The sequence below is a fragment of the Somniosus microcephalus genome, chromosome 10 (genome assembly GCF_052327205.1).
Source record: "Somniosus microcephalus isolate GS21.2 chromosome 10, FLI_Smic_1.0, whole genome shotgun sequence".
Lineage (NCBI taxonomy): Eukaryota > Metazoa > Chordata > Chondrichthyes > Squaliformes > Somniosidae > Somniosus > Somniosus microcephalus.
This window is the reverse complement of record NC_140996.1, coordinates 159041401-159064200: the sequence shown is the minus strand read 5'-3', so window position 1 is coordinate 159064200 and position 22800 is coordinate 159041401. Positions and strand designations below refer to the sequence as shown.

The following is a 22800-nucleotide window of genomic DNA, read 5'->3' as shown; positions in this document are numbered from 1 at the left end:
GAGAGAGAGACTGGGAGTGAGAGAGAGACTGGGAGTGTGAGAGAGAGAGACTGGGAGTGTGTGAGAGAGAGAAACTGAAAGAGAAAGCTAGAAGGGCTTTCTGTGCCATTAAAAGATCAATCCAAATAGAAATCCCAATTAGCATTTGGCTCAAAATTTTTAAATCAGTAATTGAACCAATTGCACTCTATGGCAGTGAGGTGTGGGGACCGCTAACACAACAAGAATTTGCAAAATGGGACAAACACCCAATTGAGATCCTACATGCAGAATTCTGTAAAAGTATCCTCCGGATTCAAAGGAAAACCGTAAACAATGCATGCAGGGCAGAACTAGGCCAATATCCATTAATAATCACTATCCAAAAAAGAGCCACCAAATTTTGGAATCACCTAAAAATGAGCAACCCCCACTGCTATCATTATGAAGCCCTGAAATGCCAAGAGAGGACCATAAAGAAGAATACCCTCAGTCAACTCGTCCTGGGACTCAGTGAAACAACCACTAACACTACTAACAATAACCAGCCCCAGGACAGTGACATCGTTGCACAGAGAATTCGACCCAACACAATTGTCACTAAGCAAAAGGAAAAATACCTGTCATATTGGGCAGAAACAACAAAAACGCAAAACAAACTCAATTGCTACTTGGCCCTAAACAGACAATACAACATGGCTGAATACCTGACCATGGTAAAGGATAGCAAACTGAGAAAAACCTTGACAAGGTACAGACTTAGTGAACATAGCCTGGCCATCGAAAAAGGCAGACACAGACAGACCCGGCTGCCAAGAGAGGACAGGATATGCTCTCACTGCAGTCAGGGAGTGGTGGAGACAGAGATGCACTTCCTCACAGCTTGTGGAAAATATCAGGGCATCAGGGAGAATTTCTACCAAAAATTCTCACAAATATGCCCTGAATTCAGAAATTTGAATGACGACCAAAAACTCCCATACCTACTAGGGGAACAGAGAAACTGTGTAACCTTAGCGGCACACTGTTACAGCTTGCCATAAAAAGAGGGACAACCAGTAAACCTAAGAAAAGAGTATATACAAATTATACGAATGTATATTTATACACTCAGGGATATATCTGTTTATACACTGTATGAATAGATCTGCGTTTATGTGTTCAACCATAAATGTTTTTCGATGCTTTGGCAACATAAGATGTACCTTATCATGCCAATGAAGCGATTTGAATTGAATTGAATTGGATTGAGAGAGAGAGACTGGGAGTGTGAGAGAGAGAGAAATTGGGAGTGTGAGAGAGAGAGAGAGATTGGGAGTGTGAGAGAGAGAGAGATTGGGAGTGTGAGAGAGAGAGATTGGGAGTGTGAGAGAGAGAGAGAGATTGGGAGTGTGAGAGAGAGAGATTGGGAGTGTGAGAGAGAGAGATTGGGAGTGTGAGAGAGAGAGATTGGGAGTGTGAGAGAGAGAGATTGGGAGTGTGAGAGAGAGAGATTGGGAGTGTGAGAGAGAGAGATTGGGAGTGTGAGAGAGAGAGATTGGGAGTGTGAGAGAGAGAGACTGGGAGTGAGAGAGAGAGAGACTGGGAGTGAGAGAGAGAGAGATTGGGAGTGTGAGAGAGAGAGAGAGACTGGGAGTGTGAGAGAGAGAGAGAGAGAGATTGGGAGTGTGAGAGAGAGAGAGAGAGATTGGGAGTGTGAGAGGGATTGGGAGTGTGAGAGAGAGAGATTGGGAGTGTGAGAGAGAGAGAGAGAGATTGGGAGTGTGAGAGAGAGAGATTGGGAGTGTGAGAGAGATTGGGAGTGAGAGAGATTGGGAGTGTGAGAGAGAGAGATTGGGAGTGTGAGAGAGAGAGAGATTGGGAGTGTGAGAGAGAGAGAGATTGGGAGTGTGAGAGAGAGAGAGATTGGGAGTGTGAGAGAGAGAGAGAGATTGGGAGTGTGAGAGAGAGAGAGAGAGATTGGGAGTGTGAGAGAGAGAGAGATTGGGAGTGTGAGAGAGAGAGATTGGGAGTGTGAGAGAGAGATTGGGAGTGTGAGAGAGAGAGAGATTGGGAGTGTGAGAGAGAGAGAGATTGGGAGTGTGAGAGAGAGAGAGAGAGATTGGGAGTGTGAGAGAGAGAGAGAGAGAGAGAGAGAGAGAGAGAGAGAGACTGGGCCGCCGCGGCCGCTCACCTGATGGCTTTGGGTCGGGCTCTGGGGCGGGGCTGTTGACGCCGCGGGGAAGTTTTGTGCGCGGCAGCTCCCGGCACGGCCCACCGTGGCCAGTGACCTGGTGGCTTTGGGTCGGGCTCTGGTGCGGGGCTGTTGACGCCGCGGGGAAGTTTTGTGCGCAGCGGCTCCCGGCACGGCCCGCAACTCAAGGCCCAGGATTTCTGGGCTGCTAGGCCGCGCCCGGCATCGGCACAGCCGCTCGAAATGGCCGTCAAAGTAGGCGAGTCTCCGGGTGAAGGGCAGGGGATCACTTCATTTCCTACTGTTGCTAAATACAATTTAAAACTCAAATAAATTGTTATTTTCCTTAGTTCCCTAACACACAGAAAGTGTGGGAAAAAAATCGTGAAGAATCAAGATGGCGGCCACTCACCTCGGTTCAGAATGATAAGGCCCGCCCACACACACACCGATTGGTCAACCGTCAGGTCACTGAACTGTAGGATTGGTCAATCGTCAAGTCGCTCAACACTCAACTGTAGGATGGCCCGCCCGCCCGCGCAATGAACCCGCACCCGTGATGCAGCGATTGGTCAACCATCGGTCAACTGTCAGGTCGCTCGACCGTATGATTGGTCAACCTTCACGTCACTCAATGCTAATGAGCGAATGAGCGGAACTTTTCCCATTTAATGAGCGGAATTTTGAACGTTTTTTGGATACCGTGGGCACGATTTTTGTCTGACGGAAAGGTAAATACGCCTATGACCGGTCCGTAATCGTAAGCTTTCTTTTGATGTGACGCGCGTGTAGGTACGCTCTATAACTTTCGAACGTATAGAGAACGGACAGACAGACAGACAGAAGAGGTCTTTTATTTATAGATATAAAGAAGATAGATAGATGATTTGGACATAGAAATAGAGGGAGCAATATGACGATTTGAGGAAGGACGGAAGGAAAGAAACTTCTATTTATAGTGGCCCAGAAATTTGGGTCGGAGGCTTCCTGCAGGTGCAAGCCTCCGACCTGCACTTACCTAGCGCACCAGCCGTTGAGCTGTGGGCCCGCGTGGGATTCCGATCCTGGGCCTGCTCCAACTGCCAGCGCGCAGTGCTTGCATATCCCAGGGGCGCAGTTAGTTTGGAGCGTCCCCTGGGATCACGTGGGCCATGGAGAGCCAATGGTAGCAGGGAATCTGTATTCATAGATTTGACAGGAAGACCTGTCAAATCCATGAATACGGTTCAGCCCTAAAACCTGACTGAAACTTCAAATACATTTTTTTTTTAAATCACATTTTTAAAACAACTATAAATTACATAAAATAACTATTTTGAACAATAATTTAAATTTTTGAAAAGATTAATTACAGTTTCTAACGGGGCTAAAAATAAACTTACCTTTCTTTAAAGTATTTAAAAAGAATAAACCTGTGGGAAAAATGTTTTAATTTTACTTAATTCACCACTTACCTTGTTAAAAGCAGGCCTTGCGACTGCTTTTTAGAAGCGTAGCTCCTGGAGACTTACCCTCCCGAAGAAACCTGCAAAAAAAACAGAAGTTCCAGGTGTACGCGCTGCCTCTCCGGCGCACGCGTTCGACCTGTGAACCCCTTCCTTTAAGGGAATGGAAGTTCCGGTTTCCCGCGCATGCGCAGTGCATGCATGAAACCGGCACTTTCGTTGGGCCTACGTGTGAGTGCCCAGCGCGTACTCGCCCATGGGGACCCGAAGTTCTGGCATAGCCACAGGACACCTCAAATTATTACTGGCGTTGTCCTTATAGAAAGCAGTGTTTAGCATTCCCCAACTGTTTGCCGAGAAAAGTAAAAGGGAGTGATAGAGGAAAAGGAAGCCAGTATTCAGGACATGAGATTTAAAGGATTAAGACAGGCAGGAAGGGATGCAATTACCTGTGATTAAGTAGCTAACTGCACAATGTTTTAAGGATATAGGCCAGCAAGGTAGCCTAATGGTTAAATAACAGATTTTTTAAAAAATAAAAGGTTTCGTCACCTTTATTCAGGAGATTAAGTGGGATGTGTAAAGAATGAGTTTGATGGGCCAAAAGCCTTTTCGTGTTCCGTACTTTATGTTCTTACCTTATCACGGAAGTCAGTGTGACATTTCCTCAGCTTTCTGTTCTCTGTGGTAAGGCGTTCCGCTGCAGTGTGTAGTTTCTGAATATAGGCCTCCAGCTCCTTAGGGTTATCCCAAGTGATCTGTACTTTTCCGCCAGATTCCTTGGATCCAGCTTTTGGGTTCTAATTAAAAATTATGAAAATAATTTGAAAGTCACCACTAAGCTCCTGACCAATCACTGTACAAGGAGAGAGTGGAGAGCGCTGCTGGACCAGGATCAGAAAGCAATGCCAACTGCCAAGCTGAGATCAGACATTCATCAATGCAGTGTGCAAACCATGAGTAAAGCACTAAGTCAAATATGCACAGAGTAGCTGTTTCTTAATAAATGTGAAATTTGAGACAAATCCACATGCTTTGGGCTCTGCAGACATGCAAATTGCGTCAAATGCAAAATGTTGAAATATATACCTCTACCTCCCTCTCCTCCTTTAAGACTGCTTAAAAGCTTTTAGTCACCTCTCCCAATATCCCCTTACTTTGGCTCAGCATCCATTTTTGTCGAATTGCTTCTGTGAACCAGACTGGAATGTTTTTCTATGTCAAAGGCGCTATATAAATGCAAGTTATCTTTGCTGTTGTTGAAAGAGCACTTTTATGCTGCACCATAGCAGCAAAAAAATCCAGCACAATGCTGCCACGCGAGCGAAGGCAAGATTTCCTCTGGTCACTATTTCCAGAAAAATCATAAACGTCTAGAATGAATTTACAACTTTGCTGGAAATAAAGATCAACGGAAATCTTCCCAAGGAAAATTGAGCCCATGTCCAACAACACTGTGCTGTTGCATATTGACACCTCAACACACTGCACAACTGAATTTTTTGTTTAAGTTTTTGGACTTTTCTTCTTGCATTTTGTACCTTCTGCAATCCACAGATAATATAATCACGGAGCTTTTCCACAGTTCCATGTTATAAAATAAAAAAGACTTGCATTTATATTGTGCCTTTCACAACCACCGGACTTCCCAGAGCACTTTACAGCCAATGAAGTACTTTTTGAAGTGTAGTCACTGTTGTAATGTAGGAAACGCAGCAGCTGATTTCTGCACAGCAAGCTTCCACAAATAGCATTGTGATAATGACCAGATGATCTGTTTTAGCAACAACAACAACTTGCATTTATATAGCACCTTTAATGCAGTAAAACATCCCAAGGCACTGCACAGGAGTATTAGAAGACAAAAAATTTGACACCAAGCCACATAAGGATAAACTAGGGCAGGTGACCAAAAGCTTGGTCAAAGAGGTAGGTTTTAAGGAGCATCTTAAAGGATGAAAGAAAGGTAGTGAGGCAGACTAGTTTAGGCAGGGAATTCCAGAGCTTAGGGCCTAGGCAACAGAAGGCATGTCCACCAAAGGTTGAGCAATTATAATTAGGGATGCTCTCAAGAGGGCAGATTTAGAGGAACACAGATATCTCGGGGGGGTTGTGAGGCTGAAGGAGATTACAGAGATAGGAAGGGGCGAGGCCATGGAAGGATTTGAAAACAAGGATGAGAATTTTGAAAATCGAGGCTCTGCTGAACCAGGAGCCAATGTAGGTCAGCGAGCACAGGGGTGATGGGCAAACGGGACTTGGTGCGGATTAGGACACGGGCAGCCGAGTTTTGGATGACCTCAAGTTTACATAGGGTGGAATGTGGGAGGCCAGCCAGGAGTGCGTTGGAATAGTCAAGTCAAGAGGTAACAAAGGCATGGATGAGGGTTTCAGCAGTGGATGAGCTGAGGCAAGAGCGGAGACGGGCAATGTTACGGAGGTGGAAGTAGGCGGTCTTTGTTATGCTGCTGATATGTGGTCTGAAGCTAATTTCAGGGTCAAATATGACACCAAGGTTGTGAACAGTGTGGTTCGGCCTCAGACAGATGTTAAGGAGAGGGAAGGAGTAAGTGGCTAGGGAACGGAGTTTGTGGCTGGGACCGAAAACAATGGCTTCGGTTTTCCCAATATTTAGTTGCAGGAAATTTTTGCTCATCCAGAACTGTATGTCGGACAAGCAATCTGACAATTTAGACACCGTGGAGGGGTTGAGAGAAGAAGTAGTGAGGTAGAGCTGGGGGTCGTCAGCGTGTGAAGGAATTCTACCTTGTAACCTTTTTAGAAAAATACACTACCTTGTAAGGAATTCTACCTTATAACTTCTTTAAAAAGATGACAAGCTGGATTTGGAAATCCTAGCTATGAAAGAATTCTGGCCTTGTTGGGACAGGACAGTTGTTGACCCTGAATAAGTAACCTTATTAAACCAGGACAATTGTTAGCCCTGAATGGGTAACCTTATTAAAACAGGTCAATGGTCAACCCTGGATAAATGATCTTGATTACACTTCTTAAGAATGGCACATGACGTAAAGGATAACGCACAAACAAAGGGCAGCTGCCATTTTGAACATAAATGGTAAACTCCCAATAACTACTGATGATGCAGAAGTGCAGGGGTCAGCTAAAAGATGATTAGTGATAATTAACTTGGATCAACAAAAACCTTATGAAATACTGCTGAAAAAGGGTATAAATATTGAAGTCTCGAATGAGATAATCAGACTCGTTTTAATCGGGCAAAGCGATTCTCGACTACAGGGGCGGCTCTATAGTCCTTCACTCTTTTGTACATCGGGGATTGAAGGTAACTGGTACCTTCAATCCCCGATGTAGTTGATGGATATCCTGTAAAGAAAATTTTAAGAACCAGAATACTGTAGCGAAGTTAAGATTTAAAAGTAAGATTCTCTTTTAAAAATAAGATTGTCTTTTTTCTCTTTTTAGAACTGTTAATATTGCGATTGAAAATTTCACCAACTGTAAATTGCATGTCGGTTCTTTTAATAAATCTCTCTATATTTTTAGAATTGTCTCACAGAAGTCTTCTGTATCAATAACTCACGAACCCAATCTCTGTACACTCTTTGGTGAAGAGGTACATTTCTGATGGGAAATCTCCGGACCCTTATAATATCCGGGACGTTACAGTCTAGCTGAAGTTAATAAGAGTGCTATCTGGAGGATGGTAACATTCTCGGGTTGCTCCTTTCCTTTAGGGGAGAGATAGACCGGACTTTTTGACCCAGTTAAGCACCTTTAGGATTCAGCTAATTCAACCTTTAGTTGAAAGTGAACATCTGAGAAATACGCATGATCCGGGATAGTCCCAAAGGGGCTCAGACAAGTAAATATCCTTTCAAGTGTACATGTGGAAACTGACGCTGTGTTTTCAGATGATGTCACCAAGGGGCGATGAGAAATAGGAGGGAGCCAAGGATAGATCCTTGGGGGACACCAGAGGTAATGATGCGGGAGCGGAAAGAGAAGCCGTTGCATGTGATTCTCTGGTTACGATTAGATAGATAAGAATGGAACCAGGCGACTGCAGTCCCACCCAGCTGGACGACGGTGAAGAGGCGTTGGAGAAGGGTGGAGTGGTCAACCGTGTCAAAGGCTGCAGACAAGTCAAGAAGGACGAGGAGGGATAGTTTACCTTTGTCACAGTCACAAAGGATGTCCTTTGTGACTTTGATGAGAGCCATTTCGGTACTGTGGCAAGGGCAGAAACCTGATTGGAGGGATTCAAACATGGAATTGCGGGAAAGATGGGCATGGATTTGGGAAGCAACAACGCGTTCAAGGACTTTGGAGAGGAAAGGGAGGTTGGAGATGGGGCGGTAGTTTGCAAGGACGGGGGGATCAAGGGTTGGTTTTTTGAGGAGAGGGGTGATGACAGCAGATTTGAGGGAGAGGGGGACAGTCCCTGAGGAGAGAGAACCGTTAACAATATCAGCTAACATGGGAGCCAGAAAAGGAAGTTGAGTGGTCAGCAGTTTGGTGGGAATAGAGTCGAGGGAGCAGGAGATGGGTCTCATAGACAAGATGAGAACAGAGAGGTCATGAGGGGAGATCGGAGAGGAACTGGAGAAAGATGTGAGTTCAGGGCTAGGGCAGGGGGGAACCTTAGAGGAAGTTTGGCCCAGTGGGCTAGGGGAAGGAAGGGAAGTGGCAGAGGCAGCTGAACGGATGGTCTCAATCTTAGAGACAAAGACGTCCATGAGCTCCTCACATTTGTTATCGGAGGGGAGGGTGGAGGAGACGGGTGAGGGGTTTAAGAAGATGGTTAGCAGTAGAGAATAGGAGCCGGGGTTTATCTTTGCATTCCAGAATGATTCTGGAATAGTGAGCAATTTTGGCAGACGAGAGCAGGGCCTGATAGTGCTTTATGTGGTCCAGCCAGATCTGGCAGTGAATGGCTAAACCAGTTGACGGCCATATCCGTTCGAGTCTGTGTCCCTTGGACTTAAGGGAGCAAAGATGAGAGCCGTACCAGGGGGAATGGTTAGGGTGAGAGAGGGTAATTGTTTTAGCAGGGACTAGGGCATCAAAGATAGTGGTGAGCGTGTGGTTGAGCAGAAACGATCTTGGTTGAGGGATAAATATTGGCCAGGACACCGGGGATAACCCCCTTGCTCTTCTTTGAAATAGTGCCACCTGAGAGAGCAGACGGGGCTTCGGTTTAACGCCATATCGGAAAGATAGATGTGGCAGGAGAGTGGGTATTTCAAACATTGTGGCAAGTATAACACTCCTGTGTTCATATTTATTCATTTCAAGGTATATTATCAGCAACACAGTTAAGAGTTTTGGGGCTAAAAATTGAGTAGCGCCCCAATTGAGGCGCTAACTTCACCGGGGCGCTAAATGTAGCGCCCTGGAAAAATTAGCGCCCCTACGCCGGAAATTGAGTGGTTGCGCCCCAAGAGGGAAGCGGGGCGCTACTGGAAGCGCCCCGCATCCTTCTTGGGGCGCTGCAAGTGAATATCGTGGCGCTACGTGCCACAGCGCCACATGCTGCGGCACGTCGCGCTGTGGTATTGCAGGCCTTCCTCCCCTTTTTAAAGGGGAGGGGTCTTCTGCAGCGCGATCTGGGGCCCAGCTGGGCCCCCAGGGATCGGGAGCGCAGGCAAAAGAGCCCGGCACCCAAGAGAAGTGCCGGGCTCTTGGAGTGCAGCCGGCACTCCGCGGCGGGGGGGGGGGGGGGGGGGGCGGGTTTCAGGAGGCCGGGGACAGGAGCGCAAGCAGGTGCTGGCAGGCAGCCAGCAACAAAAATGGCCGCCCCGCACCTCACCTTTAAATTGCGCCTCCCCACGTCCGACGGTAAATCAGGGGGCGCTCCCGAAGATCGCGGCCGGGGCGTGAGCGGGGCGCTGCACACACCAATGACGTCATTGCCAGCGGCGCAGCGCTACCGGTTTGCGCCACCACTAAACTCCCGCTGAATTTTGCGGGAGGCGTGGGCAGTGCCGCGCCCGGGCGCTAGTTGGTCTGCGCTCCACTTAGCGCCCTCTTAAGGCGCTAACGGGTGGCGCTACCAACTGAATTTTTTCCCCTTGGTGTTTATGGCTTTAGGTGTCAGGCTACCTTATAACAATATAACAGACAGTTCATGAATCCTCTAATCACATTTTTGAAAGTGTAAAGTAACTAAGGAAATCCGAAATTTTCTGTACCCAAATTGCCTTACTTTTATTATCTGTTCGAAAGATAAAGCAGAGTTTAACATCATGGGTCTCTGGCTGGGAATCATCTGCTGATCAATAGTATTGTAAAAGTGAGCAACCTGTCAAGGAAAATAGAAACTAATTTAATATTGAAGCTTGAACTTTCACACCTTAACATTTAAATAGCATGCAGGCAGTTAAGAAAAGAGCAGGGAAAGGAAAGATGATCTGATTGAGGAGGGTGCAGGAAGGGGAATCAAACAAACTAAAATAATACCAACCTGTTTGAGAATAACTGCCTGTCTGTAGAACTTTTGAGCGGTAATTGCCGTTTGTTGGATTCTTGCAGGAATGGCAAACCCCAGAGCAGAAAGCTGGCGCACTTCCCTCAACAAAGAAACTAGGCGGTCTGAGTAATGTATTTTCAACTTCCCATCAGAGTGATCCAATTCTATAACTCGACCATTGGCCTGCAAACTACCATAAATTACACCAACATGTCAATGGTTACATGCCTTTAATTTACACAAATTTATGCAAACCTTTATTGTGCTAGTAAAGGAGCTCTGCGACATCTAGTAAAGTGGGGCTAACCTACGATTTGCTCAAATTTGACAGAGCTGAAAACTAGTATCTTCAAAGCCACATATGGCCAACATGAAGAAGGAGCTAGTAGCTTTATAACTAAATTTATTACAATATGCCAGCTTTGTTTAGTAATGGTGACCTTATCATTTGTGAAATTTATCACCATTTACCAAAAGAAAGTACATTCCAATATTATTGTTATAAGTCCAAATTGCTGCTGAATTTACACTGTTAGCAGCATAAACTCAGCGCCAGTATAACACTTGGGTGTACCAAGTCCCCTAGACCCGGAGCACTTGCATAGAAATATATATGGAAGTTACAACATAGAAGCAGACCATTTGGCCCAACCAGTCCATGTCAGCATTTATCCTCATGCAAGCATGTCACATTTCCTGTCAGACCCTTGAGAGACAGTAGTCTGTGCATTTGAATTATGCTGTAACAGCTGAAGCCAACACAAGCAAAAACAAAATTTGATTTTGGAACTGTTTTGTTATTGCTGGCTAGAAATTATGGCGTTTTTTTCATCCTCATCTGTGCTTCCTAATTTTCTCTGTGCACAAGACAATGGGGTGGAAATTGCAGTAGGAGGCTTGCCATGGGCAAACGCCTCCGAACTGCAAGAAAACTCCACACCTACCTGATGCCAGCTGTGGGATCTGATACAGATGATTGTATGTCCCTAGACCAGTCATCAAACTGCTCTTGCTCATAGGTCCTCAACTGGTCCAGAAGCTCATTGCAATTTCGCCAAAATGACCGAAATCCTGACAAGTCACTCAGCAATGCCTCAGCAATCTTTACAGTATCTTCAGCCTAAAATAAAGGCACAGCATTAATGTAGCCAATACAGTTTGTCCTTGCTCTTCCCCTATTTAAATGTTCTCTTCTTCCCTTTACGTCTCTTGCACCAGACACCACTCCATGCTAGAAGAACAAGCAGATAACTTCATCTGAGGCCCTTTTCAATGCTATCATTAAGAAGGTATCAGGTGATATGTGAAAGCAGTTCACAATGACTCACTTCCTCTCTCCAGCCAAAATCAGGAATTCAATTACAACAGGATCACAAGCCAAAAGCAACTTCTAACCCTCTGTGGCACTGTGCCCTGGAGCGCCAATGTATTCTGCCATCATGCTATTTCTACGACATATACAATTTCAAACAATGTTGATTTCATCAATGTAATTTCTTGTTCCCCCCCCACCAAAATTTTTGTCACAGATTTTCCCCTCATTGCCTGCAAGTGGTGATTCATGCCAAGATACAATTCCACAAAATAAAGGAGGAAGGAACTGCTGAAATTCAAGCACTAAGTTGTCTGACCTAGCATTTCACAATTTGTTTCCTTAGTTCATATATTCCCAATTTAATATTATTGATTCCAAAATAAGGGACCATCACTTGGCTTCTATTCCTCAGCAAACAAACAAGAAATAGATGATACAGTTTAAAGCCTAGAACAGCTGAAACACAATTGTGGCCAGCTTATTGCTCCTAAATTGTAATCGTATTCCGATTTACAACACTATAGTAAACACTCCAAGGTAAACTGCAAAACTTGTCCATTTGACAATAGCAACAAATATAAGACAAGCCATTGGAGAACATTTGATAGAATACAAAGCATCCTACCAGTCTAATTTATATTACAGGAAACTTTGGTTTATCCGGAGGTTGTATGTCCGGAAACCTCGATCTACCGGCAGAAATCAGGAGCCGTTTTGTTAGGTTTTTTTCTTCTCGTAGGTTTTTTTTCTTCTCGTGGCTTTTTTTTCAACAGTCAGGCTCTGGAAAGTCTCTCTGAAGCTGTTGCTAAGCTACAGAGATGCTTCCAAGGTACGGGCCAACTGTTTAGAAGCTGTTGCTAAGCAACAGTGTTTGTTGTCAGATACGGAGATGAAAACCTCCGTATGCTTCAACATTAACGCTGGTATGTCCGGCAGTTTTGATAGATCGGCAACAGTTCGGTCCCGTCGGTGCCGGATATAACAAAGTTTCCTGTGCTGACTTTGTCCTTATAGAAAGCAGTGTTTAGCATTATCCAACTGTTGGGCTAAAAAAGTAAAAGGGAGTGATAGAGGAAAAGAAGGAAAGGAAGCCAGTATTCAAGACATGAGATTTCAAAGATTGAGGCAGGCACGAAGGGATGAAATTACCTGTGATGGAGTAATTAACTGCCCAATGCTTTCAGATATAGGCCAGTAAGGTAGCCTACTGGTTAAATAATAGATTTTTTTTTCAAACAGCCACTAATCGGTCGGGGAGAAAAAAGAGCAACATTGAGCCAAACACCTCCATTGCTACAACCCTGAGGATCTTTAAATTAACAGTTTAGTGAGTGATGGCATTTTTAAAAAATCAGTTAACACTTAACTGTTATGAATGTCCTTAGTAGCTATCAAAATGGTCATGTTTCTGCTAAAACAAAATATCTGCAGCTTACTATTGTTAAAGATTTAGAGGTCTGCACAAAAATAAGTAACATTCCATGTCAGCTTATTCTGGTGCAAAAATGCTGCTGCCTTCCTCAAAACGGTTAAACTGACATGGCACATGGTTGTAAAGATTAAAAATAAATGGTTAGTTCCTCTCTCCTTCATATTTCATAAAATCATTTTTTTAGTCTAAAATTTCATAGACCAAGAGGAAAACATTTACTACTTAAATACTAACCTTTAGTTCCAGCTGTCTAACCCAAACAATATTATTGACAACCTCGGGAAGATTCTTGCCTGAAAGTGGGCCTGACGGTTCTCCAGGAATACCACGCCGCCGACTCTCAAAATCAGTGTGAATGCCTAATTCATTCAAATAGCAACATCAATAAAGGCAGCAGTTCTCTGAAGAGCAGCACTTATTACTCAATTACTACTTGGTGTAAGCTTTATGCTATCAATAGTTCTTAAATATGTCATTTCAGAAATGCTTGTGCTAACGTTACCTTTGATATACTCTGCAAGTTTTGCTAACAACATTTCACGTTCTGAAAGCAGCTCCTTACTGATACTGGGTCGTTTGATTAGTTCCTTGTACTTTTGAAATGCCTGCAGAAGCTTGAAAGATAAATATGACTTGTAAAAAATAGTTACATGAAAGAACAGGCTGGTGTTGGCAAAGGTTGCAGCACTTTAGATGGTTATGAAATATTTTTATACAATATGTATTTTCTTTTCTAATTCCTGTAATACTGTCTGTGAAATGATGCACTACCATCAATGGTATGCATACAGTTACATTCACATGGTATAAAAATATAGTCATGCCGAAAACAATTTTGCAAGAGTTGATAAAGTGGAGAAATAAAATCAAATGGACTAGTTATCAATAGCGAAAAGACTGAAGTAAAGGTATAGGGTAGCTTAGGAATCAAAAAACATGGGATAAAGACTAGTGTTTAAAAAAGCAAAACAAGGTTTAAGTGCATGTATTGAAATGCACAGAGTATGGGAAATAAACTGGGGGAACTGGAAGCAATTATTTTATAACAAGATCAAGACTTAATAACATTAACGGAAACCTTGCTGCAAATGGACCAAAATAGAAAATAAACTTATTGGGATAAAATATATTTAAGAAGGATATAAAAGATAAGAAAGGAGGTAGGGTGGCAATATTAGTAAAAGAGGGAATGCATCCTTAAGAGAAGGTGGATGTGGACAAAGGGGTGCAGAGTCTATATGGTTGGAGCTCAGTTTTCTTTTTAAAAGGCTTATTGCTTTAGTAGGGGTGTATTGCAGAATCCAAATTATGGGAAGGAACTGGAAGAGGAAATCTACAGCCAGATTAGAGAGAGGAGTATGAAAAGCAAAATTATTGGCCCGGATTTTGCTGAGAGCAGCGAAGTGATGGCACTCGCCGCTGACCTCGATGAAAGCTGCCCACAAAGATCTAGCGATCTCTGCAGCTTCAATTTCCCCTCTCCCGACATTAATTTGAATCTAACGCCAAATCTAGGGGATCTCCAGCATCCAGCAACAGTGATGTCATCAAGCCAGCTGAGCAGCCAATCACATTGAAGAATTCTCAGACAGCAAACCAGGAAGTAAAATGCACTGATTTTCCTTCACTTTTTAATCATTTAACCGAGAGCGAAATAAAGATTGGGACAGACACATGGGATTAAGGTAGAAGCTGAGATATTAATTTTTTTTTAATGTTTTAATTAAAAACCATGGCACTTTTTATCAAAATGGAAAATTTGACATTCCACAAATATAAAATTAGTTTTTCAGGGCCAGAACTGTTGTTCAGCAGTCACTACATCGTTAAAAATCAAGTTACAGGAAACTTTCTGGTATCCGGCACTGACGGGACCAAGCTGGTGCCGTTAGATCAAAACTGCCGTATAAACCAGCGCCAATGTTAAAACATACAGAGCTTTTCAGCTCCGTGTGAATCAACAAACCCTGTTGCTTAGCAACAGTTTCAAAACAGTCGGCTGCAGCTGCAAGCGTCTCTAGCTGAAGCTGTTGCTTAGCTACAGACCTTGCAGAGCCTGACTGGGAAAAAAAAAGCAACAAGAAGTAAAAAAAACTTAGAGAAAACGGCTCCTGAATTTTACCGGTAGATAGAGCTTTCCGGACTTTTAACCTCCAGTTAAACTAAAGTTTCCTGTATACCTCTTTCAACAAGGCTTAAGTTTTTCAGGGGGTTTTAAACAGCGATATTCCAGCATAAAAGGGGAAGTTTTTATCAGTTCAGTGATATGAATTGATTGCGGGCTCCGGGGAGTTCAACAGAGCAGCCTGTGGAGAAGCATAGAATCACTGACAGCAACTTCTGGATTTCCACGTTTATCAGCCCATGTGCAGACTCCAGAAGTTGCTGTTAGTTTCAGAGGAGTAATGACGGCAAACCCTGACAGTTTTGCGGTCATTACTACCGCAAAATCCGGGCCATTGTTCTGGGACATGTTAATTATCTACTTATTGATTGGGACAGAGAGGGAGTAAATGGAGAAAAGGGAACGAAATTCCTAAAATGTGTACAATATGCGAGTAGGCCTACAAGGGCGATGGTGTTTCTAGATCTGGTCATGAAATAGATCAAGTAGCAGAGCTAAGTGTGGCTAAGCACCTTGGGAGTAATAACCACAATATGATAAGATTTAAGAGCCAACTAGAAAGAGAGAAAAAGAGGTTAGGTTCCAGTTAAAATTGAAGAAGAGGGTCTATAAAGGACAATAATAATAATGGAAAAACTAAAGGACACTATGATACAAAACAGTATTAATGGTCGGATTAAAAAAGCTAAGAGGGAGAATGAGGGAAAAAAATGCAAAAATCAAAAGAAACAGTAAAGTATTCTACAAGCATATCAGTAAAAAAAGAATTGTTAAAAATAAGGCGAGAATCCCGAGAGAAGGTGATCAGAAAATGGCAGAGATATTTAGTAAGCACTTTGCATCAGTCCTTACTAAAGAGAATATCAGATAGGAGGTGAATCCTGAAGTGGTTTAGAGCTTATATAAAACCTGAAGAAGCCTTCAGTTAGAGTACTGTGTATAGTATTGGGCTCCAAACTATAGAAAGGATATTGAGGCTTTAGAGAGTACAACTGGATCTACTAGGATGCTGCCTGGTATGGGGAAATACAAAAACAAAGAAAGACTTGAAAAATTGGGGATACTTTTGATAGAACGTAAATTATAGGGCAATATGATAGAAGTGTTTAAAACTATAAAAGGATGGGACAGGGTAGATAGAAGCAAACTGTTTCCAGCGGTTGAGGGGTCTAGAATGAGGGACCATAGATAAAGATTAAGGCTGGAATTTTCTTTACCGAGTCAGTTTGGGTCAGAGCCACATTGTTCTGGTGATCCCGTTCCCCAGTGCGACTTTCAGTTAATGGAGCCTATTAAGATAGACATGCGTGTTTCCTGGCACTATTAAATGATGCGGGTCTGATGACGTCATCGATGACTCAATTTAAGCTTGGATATTTAAAGCAGCCTTGGCCACATTGCATTTAAAGGTTCAACTAGGAGTGTGCAAGGAGGCTATTGCAGGATCTTCTTATTGCTCACACTTCAAAACATGACTTCACAAAGTCAGAGGGCTGCACCCAGGTTTTCCGATGACTCCCTACATATTCTTGTAGAGGGAGTGAGAGCACGCAGGGAGATCCTCTTCCCTGCTGATGGGTGGAAGAGACCTCCCCAAGAGACAAAAAGAGCCTGGCTCAAAATAGCTGAGGAGGTGAACAGCAGGGAGGTGGTGAGGTGGACCTGGGTGCAGTGCCAGAAGCGCTTCAATGGTCTCATGAGATCAGGAAAGGTGAGTGCAATAACACACTCGGCCTCATCCTGCTGTGCCTCTCATCACATCCCCATCACGCTGCCTTCCCAGGTCTGCTCCTGCACATCATTACGCACACCAACATACCTTACACGCCCACCCATCCCTCTCTCTGTACATACTCACACCCCCTCTGACTAACCACCCCTCGCACTCACCCTCATCATAATGCAATCATGCCAAGTAACACCACACAAGGAGGCCATCTGGCATTAGCACCTCACTCCCTCAGTCACCCTCTACAGATGTAACCTACACATTCCTTACACTCATGCCATCACTCTCACTCTTCTTTCTCGATAGCAAAATACTGCAGATGCTGGAAATCCGAAATAACAACAGAAAATGCTGGAATAACTCAGCAGGCCAGGCAACATCCGTGGAGAGAAATTAGAGTCGATGTTTCGGGTCTAACCCTTTTTCAAAACTTAGGCAGTCCCTCGGAACCGAGGATGACTTGCTTCCACATTAAAAATGAACTCGCATGTGACTGATGAGTCCAATGCAGGACCTACAGTCTCTGTCACAGGTGGGGCAGACAGTGGTTGAAGGGGCGGGTGGGTGGGGTGCTTGGGTTAACGTGCGCTCCTTGCGCTTGGCTTCCGCTTGCTCCTGGCGAAGAGACTCGAGGTGTTCGGCGCCTTCCCGGATGCTTCTCCTCCACTTTGTGCGGTCTTGGGCCAGGGATTCCCAGGTGTCGGTGGGGATGTTACACTTTTTCAAGGAGGCTTTGAGGGTGTCCTTGAAGCGTTTCCTCTGCCCACCTGGGGCTCTCTTGCCGTGCCAGAGCTCCGAGTAGAGCTTTCCTTGCAGGAGAAACGAGTGCACAAAAACAGGGAGAGGGAGAGAACCGGAGGTGGCCCTCCATCCTTCACCACTTTAACTCCAGCAGAGGAGGTCGCCCTGGAGGTCTCCAAGAATTGTGGAGCTGCTGGCAGTGGGAGACGGAGGGAGGAGGACCTCTTAGCAATCTAGTGACAGAGTTACATCTCATACAACCACATGGCATACAGCAGTCAGTCATATGGTGACTGATGTCAGCAGCCAGTGAATGTTCACCATGTGCATAATACTATAGTTACGCATTCTAAATCATCTCTTTACTCTCCCACAGGTTCATCAAGAGCCCCCCGCACCTCCCACTGTCCAGACAGAGGAGGAAAATTACTCCTCAGAGGAGCCTCCAACCTCTGAGGGTGCACCATCACCAGACCTAAGCGCACCCAGCGCAAACCTCGATGGGTCCTATGTGAGATAGAGTAGTGTGGTCACCTGATGTCTCACTAATCACAAGTGAGCAAGAGCAGATGGTGGAGACAGGGACAGCAGTGGAGAATCCTCGCTAGAGGGCGCAGTACACTCCCAGCTTCGCTCAGCTGCATGCAGACGCTGAGCCTCTGGGGCCATCGAGAAAGAGTGTGATCCTGAAGGTGTAGGAACAAGTACAGGAGGCTCGGTCAGGTTTTTCGGCCACGATGTCTACAAAAGTGCAGAGAATGGAGGAGTTCATCTTCAACATGAGCACCACCATTTCGCAGGCAATGGAGACGGTATGCTCTTCCATGAAAAGGATGGCCACCTACATGGAGCAGCTAAAGCGCCACTCACATGAGCACATGCTAGCTGTGGACAACAGACGGCAGGCGTTCATAGACCTCCTCTCAAGGAGGGATGTAAACGTTGATTTGGGCCTGCATGGCCCCACTGCTGTGCAGCAAGGTGCTCGCCAGCTCCTTGCTAGCAGGGGAGTGCGGATAGCCCATGAGAGGGATGATGGTGAGAGGGGACATGGATGTGGGGGCTCCTCTCAAAGCACTCACACTTCACCTCCGTTGCCTCCCACCCCCACCTCAGTCAGAGCCCCAGATGCCTCCTCGGATCACGATGGCCGAGTCTTCCCCTGCACAGTTGCAGGAGCAGCAGACTTTGCCGGGGCCAATCACAGGCTTCAAAACCCAGAGGACGTCCGCCAAAAATGTCTATGCAGTTGCAGCAGGGAAGTGAACAGGCTGCCTCTACCTCTGCTGAAGCCACAGGGGTTGCACCTCATAGAAGCACGCGTAAACGAAAAATGACACAGAAGTAGATGCACAAGGGTAAGCACATGGGTGTTTAAAGAAGTGTTATTGTTAAGGTTCCGTTAATGTTATGACATGTATAAAACTATTTATTTTCACCACTTTCCGTTCATGCCCATTTTTGTCTGCTACTTTGGAAGTGGCTTCGTGAGTTGGAGTGAATGGTGTGACATGACGTTACCTCCAGCAATGGGGGTCAGTGTGAAAGGAATGGCTGGGTGATTGTAGGAAGGCTTTATGTTGTTGTTGGGTGGGAAATCTGACACAGCATGTGACATCTGAAATAGAATGCGACAGCCATATTGGTGTAATGCAGGAAATTAAGTAAATCTGGCCATAAGGAGGCCATCCATGGCCTCCCGGGCAGCAATGTGCTCCAGTGCTGCTGGCATCTGGACCTCGGGTTCCTCCTGCTCCTCCTCGTCTTCCAACTGATGTTCCTCCTCCTCTTCCTCCTCCTCCAATGAGGGTGTGCATTCTGCGCCTTGCTCCTCATGCAGCTGTAATCCTCGTTCCTGCGCTATGTTGTGCAGCGCACAGCAGAAGACAATGATTCTGGAGACCCTGGCTGGTATGTACTGAAGGGCTCCTCCAGATTCATCAAGACATCTGAAGCGCATCTTCAGCATGCCTATTGTTTGCTCTATGACACATCTGGTGGACATGTGGCTTTCATTATAGGACTCCTGAGCCTCACTGCTGGGCCTCCTCAAAGTTGTCATGAGCCATGTCTTCAGTGGATAGCCCTTGTCTCCAAGCAGCCAGCCAGTAATTGTGTTTGGTGGTGCGAAGAGCTGAGGGAGGTTGGACTGGCGCAGGACGAAAGAGTCATGACAGCTGCCAGGGAATTTGACGCACACATGCATGATGATCTTCCTATGGTTGCAGACCAGCTGCACATTGAAGGAGTGGAAGCCCTTGCAGTTCACAAACACTCCTGGATGGTGTGGGGGGGCAGCTTTCGTGGCCACGTGTGTAGTCGATGATGCCCTGCACCCGTGGGAAGCCAGCCAGAGCACAAAGCCCAGCGCCCGCTCAGTAACAGTGGCTTCACCAGTGGCAAGGTTCGCATAATTGGCTGACTTGTCAAACAAGGTATCTGTGGGCGGCTGACTGCAAGATGCCGCAAATGTCTGCTGCAGATCCCTGGAAAGAGCCTGAGGTGAAGAAGTTGAGGGCGATGGTGACTTTGACAGCCACTGGCAAGGTGTGTCCACCAGCTTCTCTGAGCTGCAGGTCTTGCTCCAGCAAGCTGCAAATGTCTGCGACGACCTGATAGCCTGAGCCTCCTTTGGCACTGCTGCTCAGTCGTGTTGAGGAAGCTCATCATCTGCTTGTATACCCTGTGTTGGGGGTATCACCTCCGGCACAGTGCAGCCCTGTGCTGATGTCCTCTGTCCTGCAGAGCATCAGGTCGTTGAGAAGGTTGCTGCTCCTGCTGCTGGCGTACCTGCTGCTGCTGGTGTTGCGGCTCATCCTGGTCCGATTCTGAGGACCAAGGTATGGCAGTATAAACAGCACCCATGATGATACATTGGATGGCAGGTCAAGCAGAGATCAGAGGAGCAATCTGTCAATGCTGTGATAGTTAGTAGTGAGAGTGGCTTCCGAGGTTGCAGAAAAGACTTGCAAACTCTAGACACCTAAATCTGTGCTCAAAATGGAGTCAGCAAGAGGCTTTCTCTTAGGCAAGTAACGAGGTCTCATGTGGGAGTATTTAATGGGATTTCCATGCTGTGCATTAATGGCCTCGCTCAATGGCCACTGAGCTTCCGCTTCAGGTTGACAGACGTGGTTCCTGAGCTGTGTGATTCCCATGGTCATCCAGTGAAATTCAAAAGATCTGCTTAAAATTCCTGTTAAGGGTCTCACAACAAGGTTTTAATGATATTAATTAGGTCGCCCACCTCTGCCGTTCAGGTCAGTGACACGCTGGCAAACGCGCCTGAGTTAAAGACTCAAGGAGGCGGGATGAAGGCGCATTCCCGACACGTTCCCATTTTCTGCAACTTTTACTGCCTACCTGCCTCCGAACACGCACGCATGGCAGTGGGAAAATTCTGGCCTAAATGTCAGATATTTAGAACAGACAGCAAGAGAAACTTCTTTACACAGATAGTTGTGAGGATTAGTGGTTAAGGCAGAAACTAAGTCACTAAGACAACAGATCAGATTTAAGATTAGATTAGATAGGTGAATTAAGTAAAAAGGGATGAAGGGATACAAGAACAGGGTAGGTAATTAGGACCATTTGCTCTTGTGGAGGATAAACGCTGGCACAAACTGATAAGGCCGAATGGCCCGTTTCCGTGTTGTAACCTCTATGTACATCATATTTAAAAATACTGGTTTTGAGAGGTTTCCGATTCACAGTAATGTGATTAGAAAGTTTATATCAGAACATATAATACTATCTATTTTACCTGTTGGGGATTATCTTGAACTTCCACAATAGAGACTTTCAGCTTGCTTGCGACCTTCTGCTCCGAAGGAGCTATTGAACGTTCGTACTGGGCTACAGCAGCTTTCCACAGTGGCTGGAAAATGTAATAATTCCATGTTGCACAGAAAACATACATAATATTGAGCTTAATCAAAAGAGGTAAAGTATAACAAACCTCAGTGTAAGGATTATATTGAACTGGATTCAGTCCAGAAAAGGGCTCAAAAACCTGGGCGTTGTGAAGCAATTGCTGTTCTCCAGCTGGTAAGAGCCGCATAAGCTTTTCATGGATAGTTCTACTTGTTTGAATCTGCAAAACCATTAATAAAAATTGTTTACTGTGAAGTTAATTTTCATGAGCTTTATTGACTTGATTTTTGTAAGCTTTGTTCGAGCAGAGGACTAGTTTGAATCCAGCCCAGAGTACATAAAAATATATAGAAGTTACAACTTGGAAACAGGCCCAATCAGTCCATGTCAGCATTTGCCCTCTACATGAGCAAACAGTTCGGATCACATTTTTGCCCACTCTGTTCCCATATCCCTTTAACCTCTTCTTTTTCATCCACCTATGCAATCTAATATTGAATGTTGAAATAGTTTTTGCTTCAACCACTAACCCTGGAAATGAATTCCACAGCCTCACAAAGGGAAAATATTAGCGACTGAAATGAAAAATAAGAACTATATTACAATGCAGAACAATAGAAGTTTGGCCAAAATTGGATAGGTGGATGAAGGAAAAGGGGACAAAGGGATATGGGAACAGAGCAGGTAAATGTAATTATGCCTATTTGCCTGCATGGAGTGTGAATACTGACACGGATTGGTTGGGCCGAATGGCCAGTTTCCGTGTTGTAACTTCTATGTATTTTTCGATTAATTGATTGAAAATTTAGGATCAATCTATGTAAGGACAGTAAAAACTTGAATCATGACATTCGGTATTGAAAACTTTAATTAAGCTACATAATTACTACAAACTCTTTCGCACAATTATTATTGATCTTTTGCCCCTTAGCTACCAGACACAGAACTGATGGATACTTCTTTTACAATGATGCTACGCTCACTCCATTTCGCAAGCTAGTTTACCCCTTTTTTTTTTTTTTAGCCATTATCAAAATAAAGAAGTGATGGGCGATCTATTCTGAAATCTCTAATTATACTTTTGGGAACACAGCTTTGAGACAGCAATACCAACTGCTATAGTGTAATAGCAATGATTCATTAGGAAGTGCAGTTGCCTGCACTCCAACCTTTCCCTAGAGAAGTACTTTGTTTCCTTCCCGTCTGCCAGATTTTCTCCCAGATAGTTTGGCTAAAATCAAGAATGCACCAGGTAACTAATAATGGGGTAAACACCACATCCTTTCTATAGAATGACCCAGTGTAGGGATGCAATACCTATTTTAGGTTATTTTATAATATAATACATTAAATGTTGTGCTTAAATTATTACCATTTATGATTTTGAGCAAAAGGTAATTGTTTGCTTTGTGCTCAATAAACTTTTTCTGATGAAAGTATATGTTCCAAAATGTTGCTGCCAATACTGAACTCAAAACAATCATAACTTCAATACAGAGCAGTTGAAAAATACAAGACTTGCGACAGCCTGAAA

General features: G+C 44.7%; 1 protein-coding gene across 6 annotated transcripts in view; it reads right to left on the bottom strand.

The window, feature by feature from the left end:
- dync2h1 (dynein cytoplasmic 2 heavy chain 1) overlaps positions 1-22800 on the bottom strand; it is a 996931-nt gene that overhangs the window by 928861 nt on the left and 45270 nt on the right. For 4 of the 6 annotated variants that reach the window (XM_085999037.1, XM_085999042.1, XM_085999039.1 and 1 more), the window contains exons 8-14: positions 21157-21486; positions 13301-13412; positions 13033-13157; positions 10996-11171; positions 10046-10241; positions 9788-9883; positions 4236-4397 (exon numbers count right to left, since the gene is read on the bottom strand). In XM_085999037.1, coding sequence (XP_085855163.1) covers positions 4236-4397; positions 9788-9883; positions 10046-10241; positions 10996-11171; positions 13033-13157; positions 13301-13412; positions 21157-21486 — 1197 coding nt within the window. The remainder of the gene's footprint in view (positions 1-4235; positions 4398-9787; positions 9884-10045; positions 10242-10995; positions 11172-13032; positions 13158-13300; positions 13413-21156; positions 21487-22800) is intronic. The other 2 variants (XM_085999040.1, XM_085999041.1) reach the window with 1 other exon arrangement.